General features: G+C 41.1%; 1 protein-coding gene across 1 annotated transcript in view; it reads left to right on the top strand.

Annotated features, from left to right (window-relative positions):
* LOC139470858 (lisH domain-containing protein ARMC9-like) overlaps positions 1 to 15,917 on the top strand; it is a 42,881-nt gene that overhangs the window by 8,551 nt on the left and 18,413 nt on the right. Inside the window, exons 9-15 of the mRNA XM_071253180.1 lie at positions 452 to 526; positions 2,578 to 2,592; positions 11,606 to 11,730; positions 12,431 to 12,545; positions 13,304 to 13,399; positions 14,003 to 14,093; positions 15,668 to 15,791. Of these exons, the coding sequence (XP_071109281.1) occupies positions 452 to 526; positions 2,578 to 2,592; positions 11,606 to 11,730; positions 12,431 to 12,545; positions 13,304 to 13,399; positions 14,003 to 14,093; positions 15,668 to 15,791 (641 nt within the window). The remainder of the gene's footprint in view (positions 1 to 451; positions 527 to 2,577; positions 2,593 to 11,605; positions 11,731 to 12,430; positions 12,546 to 13,303; positions 13,400 to 14,002; positions 14,094 to 15,667; positions 15,792 to 15,917) is intronic.

Below are 15,917 nucleotides of genomic sequence, written 5' to 3'. Positions count from 1 at the left end.
AGGGAGCATCTTCCCTTCCAGAGGCAAGGGAGTTAACTGACTGTAAAAGTCCAGTTTTCACCCTTGCCGAACTAGGCTGGAATTTCTGGGCTCCATCATAGCACCACCAGTGGCTATTATGAGTTATATCCCGTCTATCCCCCTCCTAATGACCAATCAAATATCTATGCCCAGTTAACGGTACAAACTGTCTGCGAATCCTGCAGTCGACTGAAATCTACACGTTGAAATCCATGTTTTGTCTAAATGGATGTCTATTTCGTTACACGATATTGATTGGACAATGCATAGACTCGTTAGTCCAGCCAAAATTTAACTTCATAATTCCAGCCTCGTTCAGCAAGGGTGGAAACTGGACTTTTACAGTCAGGTGACTCCCTTGCCTCTGGAAGATGTTAGGGGAGGTGTGTTGATTTCATCATTTACAGCAGCTACTAATGCTATATTCCAGGCTGACTACCATAACCTGATAGGAATAACTGCCGATCTGGTTGATGCCCTTGAGTCAACTGTCCAGGGGAAACCTGTGAGTATTTGCTGCCTTTAAGACTAATATTGAAGAAATAATTTCATAAGCAAATGAAGTACGACTTGTGCATGTTTTGAATTGTTTGATCAGTGACACACACCACTTGTTTTATGCATTATATTAATTGTTGATTTTTACTACTCATATTGGGCACATGGATATTATTTTTAACATTTTGAAATAGAAAACATAATGTTCATTTAGATGAGGTTGTGGAATTTATTTGAATTTATTTGTAGATATTGCATAATGCTTTGCCTCAATTGTTATCATTCTAATACTTACGAATAGCACGGTATGTAAGCTTTTCATATTTTGTTCCAACAAAAACAATTAACTTTATTCACTTTAATAGTTCTACCATAAATTCGATTGTATCAATATTATCAAAAGACATATGCAGCTTGCATGTTCTAAGCTTGAAGTGCATGACGCCAGTTGTTTAATTTGTGTATGGAAATGATTAGGAGCAGACCATTTGATATTCTGGGAGAGGTCTTGGATTATTTGTATATAAATAAAAAGTTCCACCAGCCCCCAGATTCCAGACACCCAGACCCCCAGTTCTCAGACCCCCAGACACCAGCACCCATACCAAGACCCCGACCCCAGACATCCTGCCCAAGCTATCAGGCATCCAGCCCCACAGCACCCAGACCCCGACCCCAGACACCATGCCCTAGCCCTAGCTCCACCAGCACCAAGACCCCGGCCCCATGCCCTAACCCTAGCTCCACCAGCACCCAGACCCCAGACACCATGCCCTAGCCCTAGCTCCACCAGCACCTAGACCCCGGCCCCATGCCCTAGCCCTAGCTCCACCAGCACCCAGACACCCTGTCCTCGCCCAAGCCCTACTCCCGCCCAATCATCCCCCAGACATCCTGCCCAAGCTATCAGACATCCAGCCCCACAGCACCCCGACCCCAGACAACATGCCCTAGCCCTAGCTCCACCAGCACCCAGACACCCTGTCCTCGCCCCAGCCCTACCCCCGCCCAACCAGCTCCCAGACACCCAGACCCAGACCCAGACCCAGACCCAAAACCAGACCAAGCCCCAGACCCAGACCCAGCCCTACCCCCGCCCAACCAGCTCCCAGACACCCAGCCCCAGCCCCAGACCAAGCCCCAGCCCCAGCCCTAGCCCCAGCCCAACCAGCTCCCAGACAATCTCATTAAAATCAGATCTTAGTTCTCGCTACCACTAAACAAAGATCTGAGGACATCCCATTTCGGGCCAAGTCAGACCGACCTTGCGTGATCTTTGACCAACCAATGGAATGACCAATCAGAAGGCAGCTTTCTTGTGCTTTACGGCACTAATTTCAAATTGGCGACTACGGTACGCTTCGAAACTTATTTTGACAAATTCTCGATTACAAATTTGAAACCTAAGCAAAAGAACGTTTTGGAATGGCTAATAGATGGTCTAGATTGCAAGGATTCAGTCGTTAATCCCGACACATTCCGACTGTCACTTTCATGATCTGGTAAGCGACGCACTGATTGGTCAGATGAAAGGTCGTTCTGACGTGACCCCTAATGGGATGTCTTCAGATCTTTGTTTAGCGATAGCGAGAATTAAGGTCTGATTTTAATGAGATTAGCTCCCAGACACCCTGTCCTTGCCCCAGCCCTTGCCACAGCTCCAACAGGGCCCTGCCCCTGCCCCTGCCCCTGCCCCTGCCCCTGCCCCTGCCCCTGCCCCAGCCCCAGCCCAAGCCCAAGCCCAAGCCCCACCTGCCCCAGACACCTTGCCCAAGCCCTCAGAAACCCAGCCCAAGCCCCAACCCCCACACACCAGGACACCCGAGCCCCAGCCCCACCTACCCCCAGACACCCTGCCCAAGCCCCCAGACACCCCCAGCTCTACCCACCAGCACCCAGACACCCAGACACCAATTATTAAATGGTCAGTTCCCTGGATGAATCCAGTATGTTATGATAATACTCTGCAGCTAGACACACCTGTTTTATGCCAAACTGCACACAATGCACAATACTTATTGACTGAGATGAGCCTATTGTACTAATATTACTCTTCAGGAAAGTTCCAAGACAGTAAGTATGATCTCTCAACACCTCTGCTGTAGCATCTTAGTTCTCTTAGCCTTTCACAGTTATATACTAAATAAAATCAGTGTGTATGAAAAGTTGCAGAATATTTCAGTTTGTCATCTGAATGTGTTTGAGATTTTTTACCTCATCAATTTCAAATCTTTTCTTTCTTCATGTTCTCTGCAACATTCAATTGATATTTTTGCATGAACTAATATTTGTGTGTTATTTAGCATTTAGATCTCGGTATTTTTTCATTTGCAATTAGATTTGAATTCTTTATGTATAAGGTTATAACGGTCATCAATCATTAGGCCTTCTTTAACTGGTGAAAAGATTTAAATTTTGTTTGTTTGTTTGTTTGACGCCGCACCCACCAATATTCCAGCTATATGACGGCGGTCTATAAATAATGGAGTCTGGGCCTGACAATCCAGTGATTGACATCATGAGCATCGATCTACACAATTGGGATCAATGACATGCATCAACCAAGTCAGCAAGCCTGACCACCCGATCCCATTAGTCGCCTTTTCGACAAGCATAGTCGCCTTTTACGGCAAGTATGGGTTGCTGAAGAGCTATTCTACCCCAGATCTTCACGGGTATAAAGTTAAACATCAAACATCAAGGTATCAGGCATCAGAAATAAAAGAAATTTTGGAGAAATCTCAAAAGTATTGTTGAAATACTAAATTGAAATAAAACTAAAATGCCTCTTGGATATTTCCTATTTGATCTTCAGAGGATTTACTGTTAATTGTCAGACTTTTCAAGGAAGAAACTCAGCTGTTTTTTCATGTTTTGATTTTGTTGCACATTTCTCATAATCGTAGGGCTGGCAAAAAAAAATCTATCATCTGAATTATCATCGAAGGGAAGAAATATTAACGATAATCGATATGAAAATTTGTGTCATCGATAATACCTCACATAAACTATTGTGATGAAATAAAGTTTAGATTGAGCTAAACGGACTTGTTATTGTCAACATTGTTTATTGCTGAAGATGGAAAGTAACTCCTTCTGTTATGTCTCAAATGTCCACAAAGTAATCCCTGAATAAATGTGTCACAACTCACCAGTGGAGTGAAATATGTTGATTTCTTTAGGATTTTTTTTTTGCGTATTTGCCCAAAGATACTTCTACGTTATTTATCGATAATTGATCGATATTAAGTTAACGATTATCGATCTCTATGATCTGTATCGATAGCCAGCCCTATATATTCAGTCCTGGATCTGGGAACTAATTACACAAACCATGACGTTTGTTGTTTATTGTATTTATCTATTGGCACAATTAACTCGCTGTACATAGGCTTTTAGAAATTGTATTCAAGTAGAAATGGTAGTACTTTATTTTGTAAACTACTTTGCAAAATGACTACAGCTCTTTGATTGTGCTAAATGTTTGTTTGATATGATTTGGTATTGTTTTGATCAGTTATGTTTTAGTAATGCCAATAAAACTATTGCCTTTCAGTTTGGGAATCATAATGAAGTAACTAATACATATATATTTATATATCATTGTATTTAGCTGAGAGACTTGTCAGCAAGACCTGATTGCCTTGTCCACTCTTACAATGTCCTTCAACAACTGAACGTAATGTCCTTCTTCAACATTGAGATCTATTTATGGATAACAGAGCTCCAGATAAGCTGCGTATCTGCGTAAAATACGCATCAGCAAGGCAGAAATATGCAGTGAAATAAAATTCAAGTGTATCAAATACGCAACTAACATTACAGATACGCTACAAAAATAAAACTTGTGGCTATCATCAAAATATTGTGAAGTAACCATGCATATTCTATTAGCAAATCAGCAACTTATTTTGAAATTAATACGGACATTCCGTCAACCTTGCCAAACTCCACGATGACAGTTACATCATGATCATTTGCCATCACACTTTCTTGTGGAAGTATCGTGTGTGTTTTTAGTCCTATAAAGCTCTCAAACCCACAACACCAGTTTGCAGCGACTAGATGAATAGTGTGTTTAAATATTTAACTTAAATACCCACATGTGTAAAAACTAGTGGGTAACAGAAATTTGAATACCCAGATAGAATTACTGATACCCAATGATTTTAAAATGCATGGGTAAAATACCCACAACACCAAAAGCTTATCTGGAGCTCTGGGATAAGCTGTTTTAAAGGGGCTTCTTGTTTGTGATGTAAAATTCCTTCTTGAATTGTAAATAGAATGATAGACCTTGCATTCAAAGCTTAAAATCTACGGACGGATTTGTAATATATTTTAAGCTTGTGGGAAGGCTTTTCTGAAGGTTATGTAGTAAGCATGCTATGTTTTGGCTTTTTCAATGCATTGATTCATTGTGTTGCATGTTATCAATGCTACATTCAGTTGTTTGCTTGACATTGAAGCGTCAGTTCTTCACGACAGTCATGCCTTGTTAACTCAATGTCCTGGGGACGCTAGGATTTGTGTCCAGTAGTTTGTAGGTTTGAGACCACAGTGGTAATATACTCACCATCAAAAGAAACGTGAATACCCTACATGCTGGTTAATATATGAAGCAATCTCATTAAAATCAGACCTTATAGTTCTCGCTGCCGCTAAACAAAGATCTGAGGACATCCCATTAGGGGTCACGTCAGAACGACCTTTCATCCAACCAATCAGAGCGTCGCTTACCAGATTATGAAAGTGACAGTCGGAATGTGATTTCTAATCATGCAATTTCAAAAACTTTAAACGGGGTATTCCGAACAATGGTTACGGGTTTAACAGCTGAATCCATACAATCTAGACCATCTACCGTATTCGACGTAATAAGCGCCCTGCTCTAATAAGCGCCCACGGCGATATTTGCTAATATATTGGCTAATGAACAATCTCAGTTAGAATCCCTTCCAATTGTTTAATGTACACAAGACTTATTTATTTGTGTATAATACGCACTCGTATGTCATATGCACCCTTAATTATGGGCAATTAAATCCTGGAAAAATATGTCTGTCGTATATAAACATTTCAGGCTGTCAGCATAAACCACGAAAGTTACGATCTTTCAACTCAAAATAATATCCTAATAAGAGCTCCCTATTGCTAATTTTGAGAGCGCCCTGGGCGCTTATTACGTCGAATACGGTATTAGCTATTCCAGAATGTTCTTATGTTTAGCTTTCAAATTTGTAATCGAGTATTTGTCAAAATATGTTTCGAAGTATAGTCGCCAATTTGAAATTAGTGCCTTAAAGCACGAGAAAGCTGCCTTCTGATTGGTCATTCCAATGGTCGGTCAAAGTTCGCGCAAGGTCGGTCTGACGTGACCCGTAATGGGATGTCCTCAGATCTTTGTTTAGCGGTAGCGAGAACTAAGATCTGATTTTAATGAGATTGAAATATGAAGACTTACTCATATTCAAGCGATATAAGATTGATTTGATGCGCAAACTAACATACTGGTATGTTGTGTGAACCAATACTCATGAAAGTATCACATGTGATCCATGACTCGAGGTACACCATTTGTCCTGTGCAGGATTAGCTTGTAAAGTTTGGAAATCATGTGCAGCACATCGTGATGAGAATAAAGACACGCTGTGGTAACACTTGATTGATTGTTAGGTTTGTCATTAATTGGTACACATTGGAAACATCTCTTCTTAATGAACATGCTATTCTATATGTTTGTATGGTTCACGTTTCTTTTGGTGTGAGTATTGTGACACATTTTTGAGGTATGTATTGTGCTGGGACAGTCATGTTACGTCTTATTGTGAGTTAATGATGTTCGAGTTAACAAGGTGTGTCTGCATTTATGCATATACAATTTGAAGATAGAAGAATCTCACCAGACCTGTTGTTTGTGTGTATATCACAGCACATTTCAAGCTGTCTGTCTTAAATCAGTAGATTCACTAGTATTGTATGACACCACATCAGCACCGTCACTAGCATTGTATCACGTCACATCAGCACCATCATGTTGCATCACGATGCATCACCACGCCACGCCACGCCAAAACCACAACACCACCACACCACCACACCACCACACCACAACACACCACATCACACCACACCACTACACACCACTACACACCAAACCACACCACACACACCACACCACACCATAACACAACACCACCACACCACAACATACCAGGCCACACCACACCACACCACACCACACCACACCACACCACACCACACCACACCACACCACACCACACCCAGCACACATGCCACACCACACCAAACACGCCACACCACACCAAACCACACCACACCACACCACACCCAGCACACATGCCACACCACACCAAACACGCCACTCCACACCACACCACACCACACCACACCACACCACACCCAGCACACATGCCACACCACACCAAACACGCCACACCACACCAAACCACACCACACCACACCACACCACACCACACCAAACCACACCACACCACACCACTGCCACACCACACCACACCACACCACACCACACCACACCACACCACACCATAACACACCACACCACACCACACCACACCACACCACACCACACCACACCACCACACTGCCACACCACAACACAACACACCACACCACAACACAACACAACACAACACACCACCACACTGCCACACCACAACACACCACACCACACCACACCACACCACACCACACCACCATACACACCACCACACCATGCCTCAACCACCACAACACAACACAACATAACACCACACCACACCGTGTGCAAGAATCCTATGATCATGGGTGGTAATCCCAGATGTACCCTGGTTATGTTTCTAGGCTTGAACCATACTCATGGTTTTCAACAAAATGGTTAATGTCTAAGACCTGAATCACTTCAGACTTTCCTCCTGCATAATGCTAACTTGTCATTATATAACTGTAATACTGTTTAAAGCAGTGCTAACTCAACTCACTCACTAACTCGTATGAAAGTATAGTCCAGTGGTGGTTTTCTCCATTCCTCGTAAAGTGAACATGGTTTGTTCACAGTTTGTTCTGTTCTTAGTGTCCACGAGAATGCAGTGGCGCCAGGACTGGTAAAACATCAACACACATTCCCCAATCCCCCTGTTGTAGTACATCAGTAAAGCTGTTTTTCTAGGCACCTGTTTTTAAACTATGCCTGCTTTACATGCTGAAATTATGTTTTGAATGTCAAAACAGACACAACCTAAAAATCACATGACAGTCACTTGTGAACAACTCGCAAACGTTAGCATTTGCCTTGTCACTGCATTAACAGATGCTGATGTAACCATAGTAACGATTTCCTTCTTGTCAACAGTAACTAGACACATCTGTTCCTGTACACAAACTGTAAATGTTTTACTGATAGATCATCCGTCTGGTTATCTCTGCGACATGAATGTTTTGGCCATTACTTTTATGTTCGTAGGATCGCATATTTTTTACGGCAGCCTCTACCAATGTACTTTTGATTTTTTATCACTTTCAGTTTGGAAAATATCAGCTTTGCTCAGATGACTAAGAGAACAAATTTTGGCAAAGTGTTTTTTAATGGACAAGGACTGAACAGAATCATCCTTGATTTCTTTTGGCGTATTGAGCCTCATATTTTATGAAATATTTTGCATATGTTATGTTTTGGTGCAAACTAAATAAGCAGGGTGCAACTGTTCAAAGACCGAGTCAAGTAAAAGTCTGTTCTGTCAAGTCAGCTCAGCTAATATCAGTCTCCAGCTCAGCTAATATCAGTCTGTATGAAGACACTGAAATCTACCTGAAATGATGCTAAGTTTGGTCTGGTAGACTCAAAAACATTTGCCACAAACTGAACAAGTGTGTATTTTTTCTCTATTTTGGAAAGGATCAGTGGATCCGTGAACTAACAGATATGGAAGTAATGGCCTTGTTATGAACAGATGAATATGTTGGTTTCATGATAGTATATGTTGCACATGTATATATACAATTCTAACCTGCTTTTGTCCTAGTGAGAATGTCCTTGACACTGTCATATCAAGAATTTAATGTGCTGCTCTTTTATTTGAATGGGGGCAGTCGGGTAGCCTAGTGGTTAAAGCGTTCGCTCGTCACGCCGAAGACCCGGGTTCGATTCCCGACATGGGTACAATGTGTGAAGCCCATTTCTGGTGTTCCCCGCCGTGATATTGCTGGAATATTGCTAAAAGCGGCGTAAAACCATACTCACTCACTCTTATTTGAATGACTTAACTGACCTTGAGTGAGTCTGAATACTTTTACAAAATGGTAGTGAAAACCAGTATGGGATACACACATAAAATGCCTTCCTGTATACATCAGGGTTCGAACATGACTTTTAAAACCCTTGTATTTTTTAACAACCATCTGTAAAACCCTTGAATGTATTTTATTAAACACCAAAATAATGGTCCCTTGAATTTCACTTGTTTGGAGGTTTGGCAACTATTTATTAATTCAAGCAGCTGTCAATCATGTGTAGACTTTAATAAAACACAATGTGATTGGTTCCATTTATTATATGAGAGGACCATCTTGTCCAATCACTTTCACCCATTGGTAGCTCAGAATCGCATTGGATTTATGTTAAGGGAAAGATATTTGATGTCGGGTGGGTGAGTGGAGTTTTGTGTGTGTGACAGGGGATGAATGTTTTAAAGATATATTGTCCCAGAAAATGCTCAGGTTCATAAAAGGAATATGTTTTGAATAACAACATTGAATTAATCTAAATGAGGTCTGAAAAAGTGCAAAGTTTCAAGCCATTCTGTTGCACTGTTTTCTTGTAGGAGTTGTTTTTGCTTATATATTTTCATGATGGATACTTGAAAGATTAATCTGTATGTGAATTTTCTGTTCTCCACAATGAATTTCAAAGTTTAATGTATTCCCATATTACTGTGAGGCCAGATTGTGCTCTCGTATCAACACGAAATATCATGGTACTAATTTTATATTCCTATGTAACGTGCTAACCTAGTGTTGGATGATATTTCTCTGCAGAACCTAAATGTGATTACTAATGTCGTTGTAGTCAATAGTATCAATTTGTCAGGAAGGAAGTTTTGATTTTCAAGCGCCAATACGTTTATGTTAGGGGAATTTTTAATGAAAAATATGAAGCCACATGACCTCACTTGACCTTGGCCCCTATGTCCTCATAGCAATTGCAGGGGCAAGGGTGGCCCAGTCGTCTAAGACGCTGCGATTCGCTGTGCAGAGTAGCGTCCCTTGGACACGCCAGAAATGATTGTGGGTTCGAATCCCGGTTCGCCCCAATTATGTTTCTAGGTTTGTCAGCACCATACCCATGCTCGTGGGTTTCACCGAAGTGGTAAACGTCTGAGACCTGCATCACTTCGGGCTTTCCTCCCACATTAAGCTGACACGCTGTGATATAACTGGAATACTGTTAAAAGCGGCATTAAAACCAACTCACTCACTCATAGCAATTGCCCATTCTCGGAGATCTCTATACTATTGCTGCCACCAGTCATAGCTTCCCAGTGTGATAGGTGGCGACAACCATGCAGGGAGTTGAACTCGCTACAGACTGACCGTTATGTTTACAAACCAGTGATGACTGATGTAACACCAAATACTCTTCCCCCATTAATAATTATTAAATCATTTTCTTTGTTTGATAATTTGAATTTCTACTTTATTTCAACCTTTATGTAATTAGTATAGTAAGAATATAATATGGTGCTTTTCCATAAGTCTGCAATCTCGTACTAATCTTATTATACAAACGAACATAAATTCATGTGGGAAGTGGTAAATCAGTCGTAAACCTTTTCCCAATTCTCTGTAATGGTATTTCCGAAGACATACTTATAGAATAACCCACTCGGTACGAGTGATTATGGACAATATGTTAGGAGTGAAATTAATGTTTTAAGTTCCGAGCTTTAGCGATAAGTACCGAGTTGGTTATTCTGTTTATTACCCATAATCATATTAAAGACATGTTTCAAGGGGGGAAAAAAATTCGCCGTTCAAGAATCAGCTGTTTTGTATCAATCTACGTGTGAAAAAACACTGTTTACTCAATCGCATAACTCAATTAACGTGTAATAAACAATAATATCAGTGTCACTACATTTGGGGTGAGAAGGGAAATTTTCATATTTTTGCAATGGCAGCTTGCGCACTGGTGGCAGCAAGGTTACCAGTAGGGTAATAAAGATGTCACATGCTGGAAAGGAACTTCAGAGGTGTCCCCAAGTACAGAGATGTGACCTTTGCTACGTTATTGTGTCCTTTACTATATGGCTGTGTCCCTACGACAGCGTTGTATCCTCTACTACAGAATTTGTGTCCCCTACTACAGAGTTATGTCCCTTGCTGCAGCACTATGCAAGCTCCTCACAGCGATAGTACGTTCCCGGAGCTCTCTATACTATCGCTGCCACCAGTCAAAACTCCCCACTGTGAATAGATGGCCACAACCATGCTTGGAGTTGAACTCGCAACCGAATGACCGTTATGTTTACAAACAAGTGACGACTGTCGTGACGCCGAATACACTTATCGCTGCTAAATTACTTTCTTCGTTTGTCAATTTGAATTTCTGTTTCATTAAAACTATCGTGTTATTGATATAGTAAGAATGTAAGGGAGAAGTTGGTTGATTTTCCGTTAGTCTGCAATCTCGAACCAATCTGATTATCAAAACAACAAAGTAAATTCATCTGGAAAACATGGTCAGTCGTAAACCTTTTCAAATTGAAATATGATGGCACTCCCAAAGACATAAACAAAAGTATAAACGTTACTACATATGGGGTTTGAGGGCAAATTTCAAGATTCTTGTAATGGCCGCGCCCACACTGGTGGCAGCGATGTTACCGAGAGTGTAACGAAGGTGTCACGCGCTGGGAAGGAGCTTGAGCACTATGTCCCCCTACTACAGAGTTATGTCCCTTGCTGCAGTACTATGTCCCCCTACTACAGAGTTATGTCCCTTGCTGCAGCACCGTGTCCCCCTACTACAGAGTTATGCCCCCTGTCACGGCGCTGTATGTTTCAGATCACACCAGAGTACCTCCAGCAGCTGTGTACCCGACTGTTCAGCGCTCACATGAGGACCTCTGTCGACCTCGTCAGGCCAGGAACAGCGGGCGAGGCGTTGAGAGCTTCTGTTATTCCAGCAAGGTAATTAGGAATGTGTGGATGGGTTGGGAGGGGAATGCACCCCTCATCATTAGAAATTCAGGAAGACTTTTATCAAGACGAGTCCAGAGGACTAGTGTTAACATTATTTACCAAGTCCTCAGAGTTTGTTGATGGTCCTGATAAAATGAGACAAAACTGTGTACTATGTTTACATTTGGTATCAGTTTTATTCAGTTTCAATTTGTAGCAATTTGAAGCCCCGACAACTGGTTCAAAATTATAGCCCTCAAATGCTGCCTGTCAGTGAGGATTATCTTCACTGGAATTTACTTGTTCTTGGTACAGATCCATGAAGATTCCAGGGTAGAATAGGTCTTCAACAACCCATGTTTGCTGTAAAGGGTGACTATGCTTGTCGTAAAAGGCGACTAACTGGATCGGGTCGTCAGGCTCACTGACTTGGTTGATGCATGTCATCGATCCCAATTGCGTGGATCGATGGTCATGATATAAATCACTGGAATGTTTGGTCTAGACTCGACTCGATTATTAACAGACCGCTGTCATATAGCTGGAATATTGCTGAGTGCGTTGTAAAACAACAAACCAACCAATCTTGGTACAATTTAGTTCTCTCGGGTTAGCAGACTAGCACAAAGTTTTTAAGGGCTGACAAACACAGGAACGATTCCTGTTTGGTTTCACACCTTATGCATATTCCTGTTTTTCTTGATTCCAGACATGCAGCAAGAGAGGCGGAGACGTACGCCGGGCTGGACTACCAGCGACTGAAGAAGGACCTGGTGGACGGCCCCGATAGGAAGAAGGCCCTCCTTCTGCAGGCTCTCCGATGGGTCAGTACTAGAATTCCAATCTAAGTGCCCCCTTGCAGACAAATTGGGGAAATAATTTAGTATAGTGTTTAAAACTGGGATTATTTTAGAATTCATATTTTCTCAGAGGTATTTTACCATTGCATTCAATGCTTTAATGTAAACTTAGCATTAAAGCCTTGTCCCCTATATTGGTTCTGTTATCAGTGACATACAAGTCAGCTCTACAAAGCCATACCAATCATTCCAGCTATTTTTATATGAATTGGGGAAAAAAAAAATTCCAAGTTCGGAATTTGTACTGACACATTTGCTGCAGTTTCTGATTTGAGGTTTAATATCGGCTTCTGAAGAGGCATACAAGAGCAATTTGGGATGGGGGGGATGCTATAAACAAAACGTGCATCGTCTCACTGCAGGTTAAGTCTTGGCTGGGGGAGCAAGATCTTACAAACTTGGTCAAAATGTCAATGGAGCTAAAGTTTTTTAAATGAAGAGTACTAGATGAGGCTATTTACAACTTTTATTTTCCATTGAGTAGTAATGTCACATTACATAATTGTTTGACATGCTTTTTCCAGGGTTAACATGTAAACAGTATTTTGTACAGTTTCAGTCATTTTCTGTATATAATACTCTCCTAAAGACACAGCTTTATTGAAAAAACCTCTGCATTATCATGATAATGTACACAGCAGTAACACCATGAACCTCTGTGACTGTTTCACTCAATACTATTCCATGATTTGTTGTATCACATTGTTTACATTTTCTTACAGAGGCTCACCCGATCTCGAGTTGACCAGAGGGATGTAATTATGTCAGCCTATATACAGCATGACTTGTTAGGGTGTGCTAAAGATGGGCCATACAGGGTACGTAGTATCTAAAATATTGTGGTTATGACGATTAAGTGAGATTTTAAGCAATATTTCAGCACTATCACAGTAGTGAACTCCAAAAATGTGCAGTTATTGACTGATTTTGAAAATTTGCTTTGTGTGCTCAACAATTTTACATTTAAGCAGAATTCTACTGATTCCAGATTCCCAGTAGTGATCATAGGATTTTGTCTTCAGTCTTTCAGCCATTGGTGCATATTCTAGTATCAGAGACCGCCTCCATGGTATAGTGGTAGAACGTCTGGGCAGAGAGCGGAATATATTGGCACTATAAATTGGCATCAGCCTGGAGTAGTACAAGCAGCCACACACACAGACGCACATGCACACGCACACGCACACGCATGCACGTCACCATATAAGTGCAATAATCTTGGACACAACGTTAAACCCCACCTTCTACAATCAGAAATAAGATTTCAAGGATATCACCCAAAAAACACTGTTCCACACATAATTGGTTTAAGTTTATGGTGAATATCAATAAAAGATAAGCAGAATGACTTCAAAGAAACTTATAATGTCATCCTGCTGTTGACACATGAAGATGATGATATCGTCATGTATTTATTCCAGCAAGCAGTTGAGAATATGCTGACATCAGACAACGAGAGCGTGAAGCAGTACACGGCTCGACTCTTCAATGCCTTTGCTTCTCTGTCAGTTGGTGAGTTGTAGTTCTATCATTCCTAGCAATGTTCCTTTCATAACAGAGATCAGGTTAGAACTGCTTCACAGCAGTCCATTCTTGTCGTAAAAGGCGACTAACGGGATCTGGTGGTCATGCTCGCTGACTTAGTTGATGTAAGTCTTCGTATCCTAATTGAATAGATCGATACTCATGGTGTCAATCACTAGACTGTCTGGTACAGAATGCTATCATATAGCTGTATTATTTCTGAGTGCGTCAATAACTAACAAACAATCAATCGATCTTAGGCCTCTGGTCAAATGTCTGTAAAACTTACCCAACCTGAATTAAAAATGTCATGTTTGCCAAATTGTTTAACCTTGTGAAGGTGACTTCTATTTCACTGATAACATGATCAACAAAATTATAAAGCCTTGAAGGCTAACTTTTACTATTGAATGACGCGTTAAATTCACTCTGTATTTAACAAAATAAAAACTTTCAAACCATCCCAATTTTTCACACTCTTCCCAATTTACCACTAGCACTTAGTTTGAAATCCCCTGATTAGCAGTGTAGTGATCCATGTCGTAAGGATATGATACCTAACTCATTAGTAAGGTTGTGATATGATACATAATAGGATACATGTTCTTTTTGTATTGATACATGACCTAAAGATAAGATACTTGTCTGCAAAATATACGTGCTCCACAAGGAGTTAGTGAGCTATATCAGGCTTATTGTGGCAGGAATGCTCATCAAAGTGATGCAGGTCTCAGACGTTTACCACTTTGTGAAACCCACAAGCACAGGTATCGTGCTGACAAATCCAGAAACATAATCGGGGCGAAGAACCCACAATTATAGGTTTCTGGCATGCCCAAGGGATGCAACTCTGCACAGTGAAGTGAGTTGCTTTAGACGACTGGGCCACCCATGCCCAACTTCAGAAGGATATGTCAATAGACTTATGTTTCAAACTATTCCAAACATTCAGCTTAATGCTAATCCATGCACATGATTAAATTACTGTGAAACGGTCCTGATATATCCTAGGAGTAGTGTTGATGTGTTTGCTTAGTTTTCTATCCTGCCTCTATCCTGCCTCTATCCACCCTCTGTTGCCTTAGATAAATGGAAAGATACAGAGGATATTTCATGTGTCTCGTGAAATATCATGTTTCTCTGATTGAGGGACAGGGATATAGAGGTTATCGTGCGAGTGTGTTTGGGGATGGTAAATATCCTGCATTAGGAATAAACATTGTATTTAGCGAGCCTTGGCGAAATTTATCATCCATCGTTATTTTGCCTCATGAATGTGGACTTAATGTAAAAAGAACAATTGTGACTGGGCTAGTCACTTATGACAAAGGGAGACAATTAAAGGGGAAGTTACTCTTGTATGACAATAGTTCCATCAAAGTGTTATGTTCACTGCAGTGAAATATCAAGTGTTATGTTCACTGCAGTGAAATATAAAGTGTTATGTTCACTGCAATGAAAATATCATTTTTCTCAACTTCATAAAACTCAATCTTTCATGCTGAAGTATATAACAAAAGGAATCAAGCAATACCAAACAGGTAATATTGTCGTGATTTCAGGACGCTCGTACCTGGCGTTGAACAGTGAACTCATGCCATCCCTGATGGACAACCTGCGAAGTGAAGACAAGGACTCCCTCACCCGGGAGATGATTCTCGGAGCCTTGCAGAAACTCAGTCTCAGGTAACCATGGTAACAGCAGCCTTCATACACTGAAACCTCCTTGATTCCACGTCATCGGTAACATTAACGTATCTCTCTCATTATTTCGAAAATGCGATTTTTATTTGTTTCGCTGTACTTCCTGCA

The sequence above is a fragment of the Haliotis cracherodii genome, unplaced genomic scaffold, assembly GCF_022045235.1.
Source record: "Haliotis cracherodii isolate W230 unplaced genomic scaffold, xgHalCrac1.p SCAF_21, whole genome shotgun sequence".
Classification (NCBI taxonomy): domain Eukaryota; kingdom Metazoa; phylum Mollusca; class Gastropoda; order Lepetellida; family Haliotidae; genus Haliotis; species Haliotis cracherodii.
This window is presented reverse-complemented; position numbering and strand designations above follow the sequence as displayed.